General features: G+C 32.4%; 1 protein-coding gene across 1 annotated transcript; it reads left to right on the top strand.

Moving 5' to 3' along the window:
- Positions 1 to 8,735: 8,735 nt before the first annotated feature.
- Positions 8,736 to 10,876, top strand: LOC120086933 (cytochrome P450 CYP82D47-like). Its single transcript, XM_039043740.1, has 2 exons — positions 8,736 to 9,695; positions 10,093 to 10,876. Exons 1-2 carry the CDS (start codon positions 8,736 to 8,738, stop codon positions 10,756 to 10,758), a joined length of 1,626 nt encoding a protein of 541 aa, XP_038899668.1. The 3' UTR covers positions 10,759 to 10,876.
- The last annotated feature ends 3,884 nt before the right edge of the window (positions 10,877 to 14,760 follow it).

Below are 14,760 nucleotides of genomic sequence, written 5' to 3'. Positions count from 1 at the left end.
CATATACTTGTCGGTTTCTCTCTCTTCACCTAATTCCAACAATTCGAATTATTCTATCATACTATTCTAAGTTTATTCCATATGAGCTAGTAGGGGAACCTAATGGACCTATAGATCATGGGCTCCAACGATCCGAGATTAGCTGGCTAAACTCTCTAGACGGAGCTAATCAACATTCGTTAACTCACGGGTCATTTCATTATAGTCTCGTAGTTGCACTCTCCTCACTATAGATATATTTGTGTCCATGTGATATAACCATGATTAGTAAGCTAATCCTTCACAGGTTGTTCATAATATCGGCTGGGTCATAAAAATCGGTTTACCCCTGAGACTACATCTTATTCCTTAAGTTCCACTGATCCTCTAATGAACAATTGGTTTAAGGTCCAACCTATAAATTGAACCCCTCTTGGGACAATGAGAGGGTGGGACCCCTTGTTCAAAACCTGGATTCAATACTAAAAGGAATAACCTATCTACTATCCCTATAATGGGTAGGAGTGAATTTCATCTTGCAGCTTATGTTCTCAGCTATCCACCTAATCTTACCCCTGAAATGGGAGGCTTATTGGACCAGCTATAATGAGCTGCCCTCACCTATGTAGATCTCAGGATAATTCCGAGTGAATAGGAGTTCATAGTTAGCTCATGATTAAGATTAAGTTACTTAGGTCATCGATTAACGAAATAGTCAGTTTTATACATTAAACGACATTTAGAACGTAAAAAGTGACTATTTCATGATTCAGTCTTATATAAACTCTTTACATAGGATGCCCCTATTTTCATGTCTCCACATGAACAGTTTACGATCACATCGTTTGTACTAACTACAAAATGGGTCACATCCATAGTGTCCCCGGAATAAGGCGCCCAACCTAATTCATATACTATAGACCATTTTGGCTATATATATTTGAACTTAATCCATATTTATGTCACTATATAAAGTTCAAAGTTAAACTTAATAGCCTCGGAACCTTAGTTTATTGGATTAATGAATATAGAATTTAAATTTACTAAAGATTTTCAATAACAACTTATTGAACAAGAATATGATATTACAAACTACGAGTTTTAGGACATAGAATCCAATATGATCGGACCAAGAAATAAGTCACTCTTACTTTATAACGATGCTTATTGTTTAAGACTGACTATTTCGCTTAGATGGCCTAGATAACTCGATCTTAATCTTGAGCTAACTATGTACTATTGTTTATTTAGGATTATTCTTAGATTTGCATAGGTGAGGTTGGCTCAACAACACTGGCTCAATAAACCTCTCATTTTTAGGGATAAGTCCGGATAGATAGCTAGAGACATAGGGTGCAAAACGAAATTCACATCTACCTAATTAAGGGATAGAAGAAAGGTTGTTCTTTTAAGTGCTAAATCTGGGTCTTGAACAAGGAGCTCCACACTCTCATTGGCCTGAGAGGGATCTGATTTAATAATTGAATCAGAAACCAATTGTTCATTAGAGGATCAATGGAACTTAAGAAGCAAGACTTAATCTTAGGGGGTAAAACAACATTTGACCCAATCGTTATTCCGAACAACCTGTGAAGGGTTGATTTACTGATTATGGTTAAATTAAGTGGAGATAAATATATCTACGGTGAGGAGAATGCAACTTTCGAGGTATAGTGGTGTGACTCGGTGGTTAACGAATATTGATTAATTTGGTCTAAAGAAGCTCACGGCGCTATCATAGATGAGGCTAGTCAAGTTAGTATGATCTTGGAGTCTCTTCCAAAGAGCTTCTTGACCTTCCGAACTAATGTTGTAATGAATAATATTAATTACAACCTCACTACTCTATTAAACGAATTCCAGACTTACCAATCGATGATGAAATTAAAAGAAAGTGAATAAATTTCTGAAGGGATCATTTTCGAGAACGAAGTCTTTAGAAAAAAAGAAGTTCGCCCCCTCCTCTTCTAAAGATAAAAGTATCCAAATGAAGACGAATTGAAAAGGAAAGAAGAAACTTGCTACTAAGAAAACCAAGGCTCCTAGAGGAAAATGTTTTTATTGTGGAGAAGATGGCATTGGAAACGCAACTGTCTGAAATATCTGGCTGAAAGGAGAGCAGAAAAGGAAAAACAAGGTAAATCAAAGTTACTTGTAATCGAAACATGCTTAGTGGAAAGTTCTCACTTAACTTGGATATTAGATTCAGGCGTCGCTAATCATGTTTGCACCTTTCTACATGAAACTAGTTCTTGGACTCAACTCTCAGAACACGAAATGACTTTCAAGGTTGGAACATGAGAAGTCATATCAACTGAAGCAACGGGAGACATCAAGTTATATTTTGTAAAATCTTTCATTTAGTTAAAGAATGTATATTATGTACCCAAAATGAAAAGAAACTTAATCTCCGTATCTTCTGTTAGAAAATATGTATAAAGTATCTTTTGAAATCAATAAAGTATTCTTTTTTTCAAGAGGTATTCATATTTTTTTTCTACTAGACCTAAAAATAACTTGTATGTATTAAAACCAACTGAAGCAAATTTCATTTTAAATATAAAGATATTTAAAATGGCAGAAACTCAAAATAAAAGATAGAAAATTTCTTTTAACGCCTATCTTTGGCACCTCGGACTTGGTCACATAAATCTCAACAAGATTGAGAGATTAGTTAAAAATGGTTATCTAAATCATTTAGAAGACAATTATTTACCTCCATGTGAATCATGTTTTTCAAGAAAAATGACTAAAATATCTTTTTCTGGAAAAGGTCTTCGTGCCAAAGAACTCCTAGAACTTATACATTCAGACCTTTGTGGTCCGTTGAATGTAAAAACTCGAGATGAGTATGAATATTTCATCAATTTTGTTGATGACTATTCAAGATGTGACTATATTTACTTAATGAGTCACAAGTCTGAAACTCTCAAAAAGTTAAGAGAATTTAAGACAGAAGTTGAAAAATTATTACGTAAAAGAATTAAAACACTTCAATTAGACCGAGGTGGTGAGCATATGGATTTACAATTATAAAACTATTTAGTAGATCATGGAATTTAATTCCAACTCATAACACCTGGAACACCACAACAAAATTGCGTTGCAAAAAGGAGAAATCGAACCTTGTTAGACATGATTCGTTCGATGATGAGTTATTCTCAGTTACCTCAATCCTTTTGGGGGTATGCAGTATAAACTGCAGTATATATTCTGAACATGGTTCTCTAAAAAAGTGTTTCAGAAACACAGTGTGAGTTGTGGAGAGGGCGTAAAAATAGTTTACGTCACTTCCGAATATGGGGATGTCCGACACAAGTGTTGGTGTAAAACCCTAGAAAATTAGAATGACGTTCAAAGTTATGCCTATTTGTAGGATACCCTAAGAAAATAAAAGGTGGATTGTTTTATGATCTTTAAGAAGATAAAGTATTTGTATCGAAAAATTCTACCTTCTTGGAAGAAGATCATATTAGAAATTATCAACCTCGCAGTAAACTAGTATTGAATGAAATGACCAAAGATACTACAGACAAATTAACAAAAGTTGTTGATCAAGCTGGTCCATCAACAACAGTTGTTATCCCCATCAAATCCTTCTCAAGAGTCGAGAATGCCTCAACGTAGTGGGAGGGTTGTTCATCAACTTGAACGTTATATAGGTTTAATAGAAACTTAGGACATCATACCTGATGATGGCCTAGAGGATCCATTGTCCTTCAAACAGGCAATGGGTGATGTCGATAGAGAATAATGGATAAAAGCCATGGACGTGAAAATGGAGTTAAAATACTTCAATTCTGTCTGGGAAGTTGTAGTCAACCATATGAGGTTAAACCTATAGATTGTAAATAGATCTACAAGAGAAAGCGAGACCAAACTGGCAAGGTGCAAACCTATAAAGCCAGACTTATGGCAAAATGTTTTACTCAAAAGGAAAGGGTTGACTATGAAAAAACCTTCTCTCCTGTTGCCATGATAAAATCAATAAGAATACTTTTATCCATTGCCACATATTATAACTACGAAATATGGCAAATGGATGTCAAGATAGCTTTCTTGAATGACCATCTTGATGAAAGTATATTCATGTCTCGACCAGAAGGGTTCATTGAACAGAGTCAAGAACAAAAGTTTTGTAAGCTGAAAAGATCCATTTATGGATTAAAACAAGCTTCTAGGTCCAAAAAAATAAGATTTAACACTGAAATTAAGTCTTATGGCTTTGAACAGAATATTGACAAACCTTGTGTATACAAAAAAATAATCAACAAAACTGTAGTTTTCCTGGTCCATTATGTTGATAATATCTTGCTCATTGAGAATGAGACAAGTTTCCTTGTTGACATAAAGAGATGGTTAGCTTCACAATTCCAAATGAAAGATTTGGGAGATGCTCAATACGTTCTTGGAATCCAAATTTTTCGAAATCGCAAGATCAGAACCTTATCACTATCTCAAGCACCTTATATTGACAAGATGTTGTCAAGATATAATATGCAAAATTTCGAAAAGGTATGTTACCTTTTAGACATAGAATTCATTTGTCAAAGAAGCAGTTTCCTAAGATGCCTCAAGAACTTGAGGACATAAAAAGAATTCCATGTGTGTCGACAGTTGGGAGTTTGATGTATACTATGTTGTGTACAAGTCCTAACATATGCTTTGTAGTTGGAATCGTCAGCAGGTTCCAATCTAACCCTAGACATAGTCATTGGAATACTGTCAAGAACATCCTCAAGTATCACCGAAGAGACGTGATAGTCACGAAGATGGCCTCAAAAGACAACCTTGCTGATCCTTTTATGAAGGCCCTCTCGGCTAAAGTGTTCAAGGGCCACCTGGTCAGACTAGGATTACAAGCATTTCAACCTAGGGCAAGTGGGAGAATGTCAAGGATATTTGGATGCCCTAGTTTATAATATTTTCTCACTATTTGTCTAACTAGAGTATTAGTCTAAGTGGGAGATTGTTGAGAATGTCCTAAACTCACAGCTCATAATTATTATTAACATATTCTATTTTTCAATAAAAGTATTATTGAGTATTTTATTCAATAAATTATTGTTGATATTGCATTTGGTTATAAAAATCCATTAACCGAATCCATGGCTATAATATGAATACTTTAACTTTATGTAGCGACATAAAAGAGGATCAAATTTTAGTATACAACCAAAATGGTCTATAAGTATATGGATGACATTGGGTACCTCATCCTGGTAACATTATTGGATCGGCCCATTTTGTATACTGATACAAATGATGTAATCCCAAAATAATTCATGTGGAGACATGTGAGTGGGGCATCCTATGAAATGAGTTTGCATAAGACCGGACCTCGAAATAATCATTTTTCTTTATAATGTTTGTTTACTGTTAAAACCGACTATTTCAAAATCAATAACCTCGATCTTAATCTTGAGTTAACTATGAACTCCTATTTATTCAAGATTATCCTTTGATCTTCATAGGTGAGAGTAGTCCAACAGCACTGTTCAATAAGTCTGCCATTTTAGGAATAAGACTGGATAGATAGAGGGGGACATAGTTTTGCAAGATGGAATTCACTCCTACCCGACTTAGGGTTAGCAGATAAGTTGTTCTCTTAAGCACTGATTCCTAGTCTTGAACAATGGGGCTCCATCCTCTTATGATCAAGAGGGTCATGGTTTATAAGTTGGATTATAAACCAATTGTTCAATAAAGGATTATTGGGAACTTAAGGAGCAAGATGTATTTACAGAGGTAAAATGGTTATTTTGACCTAGCTGTGAATACGAACAACCTGTGAAGGGTCGACTTACTAATCATGGTTAAAGTGGACAGAATTATATCTACAGTGAGGAGAGTGCAACTATTGAGCTATAGTGGTGTGACCTACTAGTTAATGGATGTAGGTTAATTCAGTGTAAAGAGTTTAACCAATTAATCTCGAATTATTGGAGCTCATGATCTATAGGTCCATTAGGTTCTCCTACTAGCTCACAAACGGAATTAGCCTTAGAATAACATGATAAGTTAATTTGAATCGTTCAAATTTGAGTTTAAGAAATTAGTAATTATATGTGATATAATTACACATTTAATAAACGAAATTGGAGAACCAATTAATGACCTAAAAGTTAATTTCATGAATGGAGATTCATGGTGATGGAATTGGTGTTAAATTAATTTAATATTTGATATGAAATTAATAGATTAATAAAATTGTTTGACTAACTATTAATTATTAATTTTATTAGAAAAATTATTTAATGAATTATTTTTTGTAAAATTAATAAAATTTCAGTTTTAGTTATAAAATTAAGAGTTGAATTGTAGTTTTAATTTTGAAATGATTTTTAAAATTAAAAGAAATTTGATTTTTGAAAATGAAAATTGTTCAAAGTACTATGGTAGAGAGAACATTTTCTGCTATGCATATTGTGAAGACTCGATTACATAATCGAATGGGAGATCAATTGATGAATGATTGTCTTATAACTTATATTGAAAAGGATTTATTTGATAAGTTATATACTGAAGTTATCATGGAACGATTTCAAAACAAAGGCAATTGTAATATACTAATTTAGTTCATTTATGAAGTTATGAATACTTTTTTACATATATATATATATATAGTGTCCCTGTATAAAATTTCTGATTGTGCCACTGTTTGTAGAATTGTGAAACGATAAAAATGTTAAAAGTTGGAATATGAAAAATTTAGTATAAACAATTTTATCAATTTTAGAAGATTGAAATACCACTTTCAAGGCAAGTTTTTATAGAAGAAAGACCAATGCATAATATATTAGAGGCATGTTTTTGTTTTGAAAATTCTAAGAAGTCAACATTTATTTATGTGATTTATAAAAATATTGTAATATTTATATAATTTATCAGTTTCCTATATCATTTTAGAATTTCTTACTTATTTTGATCTGGATATATATTTATATCAAAGTTAATAGAAGAAAGGCTCACGTTACATAAATTACAGTAAGGCTCACATTGCATAAATTACAGTCTTTCTTGAATTTGGTAGTTGAGACAGTTGTAAAAAATAAACTATTCAATTGTTTCAGTCCGTTAGTTATTGAGTACTCTCATATGAAGAAAATATTTTCAAATGAGATCTATTAGAAAAGTTCTAAAATATAATTAAAACTGGTTTTGAGATAAAAATAATAATATTCATTTAAAAATTAATCATAATAAGGATAGTTTTTTGCTTTTATATACGAAAGTTACAATATATATTGTAAGTTTACGATTTCATATAATTTAGGGTGAAAAAAAAACGTTTACTATATTTCCTTGTTGAATAACTTACGAATGAAAAATGTATTTTACTATTTTAAATATAATACAAAATGTCATTTTTAAAAAAATAGTGTTAAACTAATATCTATTTATGATAAAAATAAACTTTAAACAAAAACTAAACATTCTTTGGTTTCTTATAATTAAAATTACATGATTTGAGGTATACCTCTATATTAGAATGCTAAAATATTAACATATTTATTTTATAATTTAATTACTAGCACAATTTTTTTACTTTGTATAAGATCTAAATTTTTAATGAAATTAAAAAATGATAATATTAAAATATTAAAAAAAATTTAATTAAGGTTACGAGTTGTCACGTGTATTACACATGTTCTTTAACTAGTCTCTTAAAAAGACAGAGAAGTTTTGCGTTAGCTTAATTTCGAACAACAAATTCATGTATATAAGTATATTAATAAAATGATAGTTTAATGATCTATTCATTCTTGTAGGTACTTAACAATATTGATTTATAAAATTTTTGTTAGTATAATTTAAGTTAAAATATAACTCTAGTTTTGTACTTTAGAGCTTGTTTATTTGTTCTTATACTATCAAATGTAAAACTTTAGTTCAAATTCTTTGAATAAACCTTCAATTTTAGTCCATGCTTCTAGTTTATTATAGATATATATTATTTTCTAAATGATTTTATTTATTTGTTTGCATTTTTATTATCATTTTTAGAAACATATTCACATAATTTATTTATTTTCATAAAACATGTTATTATTATTTTATTAATTTCCATACATTAATTTCAATAGACTAAATTTAGGATTTATAGAAACTACTGGAACTAACATTGAAACCTAAGGCTACGTTAGGTAATTATTTTATTTTTTGTTTTTTTTTTAAAATTAAACTTATAAACACTACTTCCACTTCTAAATTTCTTCATTTCTTATCTACTTTTCACCAATGCTTTAAAAAACCAAGTGAAATTTTGAGAACTAAAAAAGTAGTATTTAAAAAGTTGTTTTTATTTTTGAAATTCAACCACAGTATTCAATAAAGATGCAAATCGTTGTAAGAAATGTACATGAAATATGCTTAATCTTAAAAATTGAAAATAAAAAATCAAATGATTACCAAATATAACCTAAGAATACAAGGAATTGAAATTTAAGGAGTCCAAAATATATAGACCAAAATGCTATTTAACCTAAAATTCAAACAAATTTGGAGTGGAATGATCCCCAAATTAAAAACTATGCATTGAATGCAAAATTGAAAATTGTAGAAGATTGAGAACTAAATCAAGAACTAACCATGAGAATTATTGAGACTATTTTGTATCTTTAGCCAAACATTCAATAATTCAAAGTATTATTTTCATTGACATATTCTGTTTATGAAATTGGAAAACCAATAATTTATTAATACGATACAATTAAAAACCCTCCAAAAATCTCCATTTTTCACCGGACTGCAAAATGGGACTACCTCAAATCTCCTCCGCCGGATTAATCCTCGCCGGAATCTTGTTTTTATATGTCGCTTTTAGTATTTACAAAAAATTTGGTGCTCAACGGAAGAGGCAACCACCTGAAGCACCCGGCGGTTGGCCGGTGGTTGGTCACCTCCATCTGCTGAGTGCAACAGAGCCAATTCAATTAACTTTAGCCAAAATGGCAGACGCTTATGGCCCAATCTTTACGTTAAGGTTGGGCATGAAGAAGGCCTTGGTTGTAAGCAATTGGAAAATAGCCAGAGAGTGTTTTACTACAAACGACAAAATCTTTGCGTCTCGACCCAAGATTGCTGCCGGGAAGCTACTCGGCTATGACTATGCCCTGATTGGGACAACCCTATCCGGTCCACTCCGTACCCATATGCGGAAAATAGCCACTCACGAACTCCTCTCGAGCCACCGCCTCGAACAGCTCAAACACATCAGAATTTCCGAAGTTGAGAGTTCAATGAAGGGACTATATGAGTTATGGCATAGACGACGTAGAGACAATGGGAGGAGCGACGACAAAGTGTTGGCGGAGATGAAGACATGGTTTGGAGAACTAACGTTGAATACTATCTTTAGGATGGTGACCGGGGAAAGATTTTCGAGGGCTTTCAAAGGTGATGATGGTGAAAAGTATAAAAAGGCAATGAGGGATGTTATTGATTTATTTGGATTGTTTGTTCCGGGAGATTGGTTTCCATTTCTACGGTGGTTGGACATCGGAGGACATGAGAAGGCAATGATGAAGACGGCCAAGGTCTTGGACGAGATGCTTAAGAGATGGCTTAAAGAGCACCGGCAAAAGGGAAGTTTGATTGAGATGGACGTAGAAGAGTTTGACTTCATGGATGTGATGCTTTCTCTTGTTAAAGATGATGAACAACTTTCTAGCTATGATGACGACGACGATAGAATCACCAAAGCTACTTGTTTGGTATGCATACCTAATTCTTTATTATTATTATTATTATTATTGAAACAAAGGCATGGTATAGTTATATAGTTTTTATTATAACATTATGCGTGATGATTAGTAAAGACAAACCTCTCCCTTCTTAACTTAGAGTACATATGTTTTATATCAATTAAGTTATGCTCAAGTTAACACAATTCTATAGTTATAACATAAAACTACACTGTTGTAGAGTTTGTCTATACATATATTGAATACATTTGATCTTTATGTGAATTATAGTTAGGCCACTAAGCTTGGATTTTAAAAAATAGGTGCACCCAAATTAATAGGAAAATGTTTTTTTATTTCCTTATAAATAGCTAATATATACGACCATGGTCTTTTCTAATTCAAGTAGATGAAACTATATGTGTAGTCTATGATGTTGGGGGGATTTGAAACTACATCAATAACAATGCAATGGGCTCTTGCATTACTTCTCAACAATCCAGAAGCGCTCAAGACACTCCAGTTTGAATTAGACGAACAAGTTGGGCAAGGAAGAAAAGTGGAAGAATCGGATGTGAAAAATCTACTATATCTCCAAGCAGTAGTGAAGGAAACATTACGTTTATACCCTGCAGTGCCAATTGCATTCCCTCATGAATCTATCAAAAATTGCATAGTTGCTGACTACCATGTCTCGACACAGACACGTCTACTAGTGAATCTTCAAAAGCTTCATAGAGATCCACTTGTATGGGAAGATCCTAATGAATTTCGACCTGAAAGATTTCTTAGTAGGAAAAATCACTTCGATGTTAGAGGACAACATCCTCAACTAATACCATTTGGAAGTGGTCGAATGATGTGTCCTGGAATCTCTTTTGCCCTCCAAATTGTAAGTCTCACACTTGCCAAACTACTCCATACGTTTGAAGTTGGTAGGCCATCAAATGAATTGATCAATATGGAGATGGGCGTTGGAGTAACGTGTATTAGAAAGAACCCTCTTGAAATTGCTTTAAATCCACGTCTCCCTCCTCAAGCTTATGAATACTTTTATGAGAATGTTGGGGACAGAAAAAATGGAACTTCTTGATTAGTAGGAATGGCTCTTTGGTTGGAAACTATATAGTTGTTTTCTTATGAAAGAGACATTAATCTCTAGGCATATAATTAAATTTGCATCTTAGTAAAATAAATTATAGTGGAAGTTACAAGCTTATTTGGTTTCAAATGATAAAATTATAAATATAGTGAGATAAAATTTAAGCATCTATAACTTTGTTTACATCAAATTTTCAATATGGATTATGAACTTAAATCTTATTCATTTTGGTTTTTATATCTTCAAATTTGATTCATTTTAATTTAAAAAATTATATATTTTTTTTGTTATAAATTACACTAACCCTCTAAATAGGTTGTAATTAAGCTTCAATTTCATGTCAACATGACTTCGTAATATGCATAGTTCAAGGCCAAGTGGTTTGTTGGAATGTCTTAAATATGATTTAAGTTGAATTCATATTTTTCATATTTACATGATTTACGCTTTCTAATTTAGGGTTGAGAGAAGCACGTTATATAAACTTTGTTGCCATTGACGCACATCTAATCTATATTTTGAATTTTTTGTCTAATAAAATTATTATCTCTCTCTACCTATGAATGTAACTAAGGAATTATTAGTTAACTACGTAAATCTATGTGTTGATTTTGTATTTCTTTACGCTTTATGTATTCTCTATTTCACGTTTTCATAACAAATTGGTGTCAGAGCCTAATCGTTAGGGCTTGAAATTTCGCGCTACTGATAAGTCGAAGAAAGTAGTCGTTGATGACAAAGAATGGAAGACTTTAGAGAAAAAGACCCATTCAACTATCATGCTATGTGAAGAGGAGAATTATAATAATGAGTATATTTTGGTTAATATTTAATTTAGTGGTTAAATTTAGATTAATTAATTAGAATTAATTAGTTCATTATCCTAATTTAGTGTAAGACTCAATTTAGAGTTGTAATAAGAAACTTTTTATTTTTATGTTTTGAATATAAAGATATGTTCTCTCATCTTAGGAATGAACTTTCTTTACTCGTCTATAAATTTGGCCTAATACCTTTTGAAGCTTGATATCAATTGCTGCATCAATTGATATCAGCTTGAAATGACGTTCCCAAAGAGATGTGAAATCATAGATGGCAGTTGGTGATACCCTCATCAATGGCGGACTGTCGGATTTGCTTCTCCACCACCGAGTATCATCATGTTCATCACTACTATATCTCATCTAACACGTTATAGTCCATCCAACCAAATAACACAAATTGAAATATCCTGAATATTATACTTACCCATAAGATTCTGTACCAAAAGATCTTAAAAAAATTCATCCTCTAAGATATATTTTTAAATCATTACAAAAAGAATATGATGGTGAAGACGAAGCATATTACAATTATGAAGAATGACAGTAACATTGTAGAAATTAAAAAAGAAAATATAAAGAAGAAATCAGATTCGAGAAGTATTTGACGCCCGTGGAATAGTTGCAGAGAGAGAACCGAAACGAGAAAGAAAATCGAAGAAGAAATTGAAGGCCTAAGAGAAGAAGGCTGGAAAGAAGGGTTCGTCGGAGCCCATTGTTATCGACCTAAGACCCAAAATGGTCGTTGATGAAGAATTAGAGGACGTCCAACTGAAGCACAGATCGTCAATGGCTGCGGAAGCGTCGTCGGAGGCCGATTCGCCGGAGACCAATCACCGGACGGAGAGGGGAGATTCACGATGTTTTTGGAAGAGGCCGAAGTCTGATATCGTCGGAGGAGATCGATTCGCCAGCTTTTGATGTTATCGGACTTGAAGTTTCGTCATTGGAGGGAGACACCTACACCACCGGATCTTCATCAGAGTCGATCGTGGTGGACGTCAATTCGCCCAGCATTGTAGAGGACAGATGGAGAAGAAGAATTTTTATGGAGAAGAAAAGGAGAGTTGGGTAGCAGTTACACACGGTGAAGAACAAAAGAAGTTGGAGACAAGGGCCATTTTGGTATTTTCATCTACAACCCTAAACCTAAGTGACACATTGCTGATTTTTCCATTGGGCCAGTCATTCAAATTGGGGTTATTATTAGGTGATTGCAAGTTTGATTTCCATTTATATTTTATCAAATTTTCACGGAGGATGATTTTAATTTTAAGTTGGATTTTATTTCCACTTTGGATTTGTCAATCTTGTACCGAGATTTTTCAGTCGGAGCCTATCACACTCGAAGAGTCAAGATAATGAGACTTCACCATCACCTTGAATTCAAGGATGAGTTCATTTTTTTAAGTTGAGGTGAATGATGAGAAGAGTTAGGAGAATGAGTATATTTTAGTTAATATTTAGCTTAGTTGTTAATTTAGATTAATTAATTATAATTAATTAGTTATAATTGTCTTATCTTATTGTAGGGCTATTAATAGCCAATGGGTTGAAATAGGAAGAATTTTATTATTATCTTTTTAATCTAAATTTGTGTTCTAAGGAGAGTGCTCTCTCATCTTAGGGATGAACTTTCCTTGCTTGGCCATGGATTTGGCCTAATACCTTTCCTGTTGCATCACTATGCTTTGTGATGATGTATCATTGAGATTTTAGATAAAGAAATTGTTGCTTATCTTTGGTTGAAGTTGAAAAGTCTCTACATGACGAAGTTGTTAATCAAGAAGTTGCTTCTGAAGCAATGTGTATATGTCTATGTATGCAGGAAGCTGTAACCCTTATAGATCATCTAGATTGGTTTAATAAAGTCCTATTAGAATTGCGTAACATAAAGGTTAAGGTAGATTATTAATATGCTGCATTAATTTTGTTAGATATCTTTGCCATTGTCACATGAGAATTTTATTGATTCTTATATTGATTGGAAATGACTCTAAATTTAGAAGTGAAATCCACACTACTTACTAGAGATGTCTGTTAGAGGTTAGCTGATTAAGGTACGGAAATTTAGAAATTTGAGTTAGTTGCTACAGGAAGCAAGAGACATAAAAATTCTTGTTAGAAAAAGTCGAACCAGACCCAAAAGTTTTTAAAGTCCAAGGGTCCTAATTCTGATGATATTTGTGACAGCTTTTAAATGTCATGAAATCTCGATTATGTTTCAGTGGTGTATATAAAGTTTCTTTATATTAATCATTCATGTAGCATATATTCTCTGGCTTTTCCTCTCTAGTATACAACAACCCAAATAAAACATTATGTAGCTGAAATCATTATGCATTGAAAGTTTAAGCCTAACGCTCCACAGCCAAAAACACCACATTTTTGGCTAATTGCTCTCAGAAGAGCTAATGAGATAAAATAAGAGAGAGATTTGAGTACATGATATTGTTGTGTTTTGATAATAATAAAAAAAAAAGATAAGTGAGACATTTATAGGCTACATTGAATCTATAATATTTATTACAAACTTAAGTAAATTCCATCTAGGCACACAAGAAAAGATGCCTCTAGGCCACGCATGAAAATTTACTACAAACTAATGAGAGAGACCGTGGGATGTGTTGACACACATCCCGCAATACATCCCGGTCCCACTTACTATAAACACTCTCTTCGTTCACCTTGTTATTGACCTATACAAACACCACTCGTAGGGGGACAGAAGCAAAGATGCCTCGAGGCCGAGTATAGATCTCATGGTGTGAACTTTGAGGGAGAAATGTGAAAAGGAAAAATGAAGTATCATATACGAAATTTTCCTCCCACTGAGTGTTATACCTAGGGCTAATTTAACTTAAAAAAATACAGCTACTTATTTTTACTAAGTGATTGTTTAAATTTGTCCAAAAGTAACACTTACTTTAGATAGTTGAACAACTTTGATTAATGTCCATTAAACAATTTAATCAACTTTAATCAATAATAATGCATATTTGTAACAAATCTATCTAATTCACATTTTCAATATAATCTTTTAATTAAAACAAACCTAATCCTATTAAATGGATTAAAAGATTAAACTAATTTCCGATCTCATTAGAAATATTGTGATCTTAGGTATATGTGAATCATATTTTAAAACTATCTTAAAAAAATGATTTTAACC

Source organism: Benincasa hispida, chromosome 9, assembly GCF_009727055.1.
Source record: "Benincasa hispida cultivar B227 chromosome 9, ASM972705v1, whole genome shotgun sequence".
In the NCBI taxonomy this organism is placed as follows: Eukaryota; Viridiplantae; Streptophyta; class Magnoliopsida; order Cucurbitales; family Cucurbitaceae; genus Benincasa; species Benincasa hispida.
This window is presented reverse-complemented; position numbering and strand designations above follow the sequence as displayed.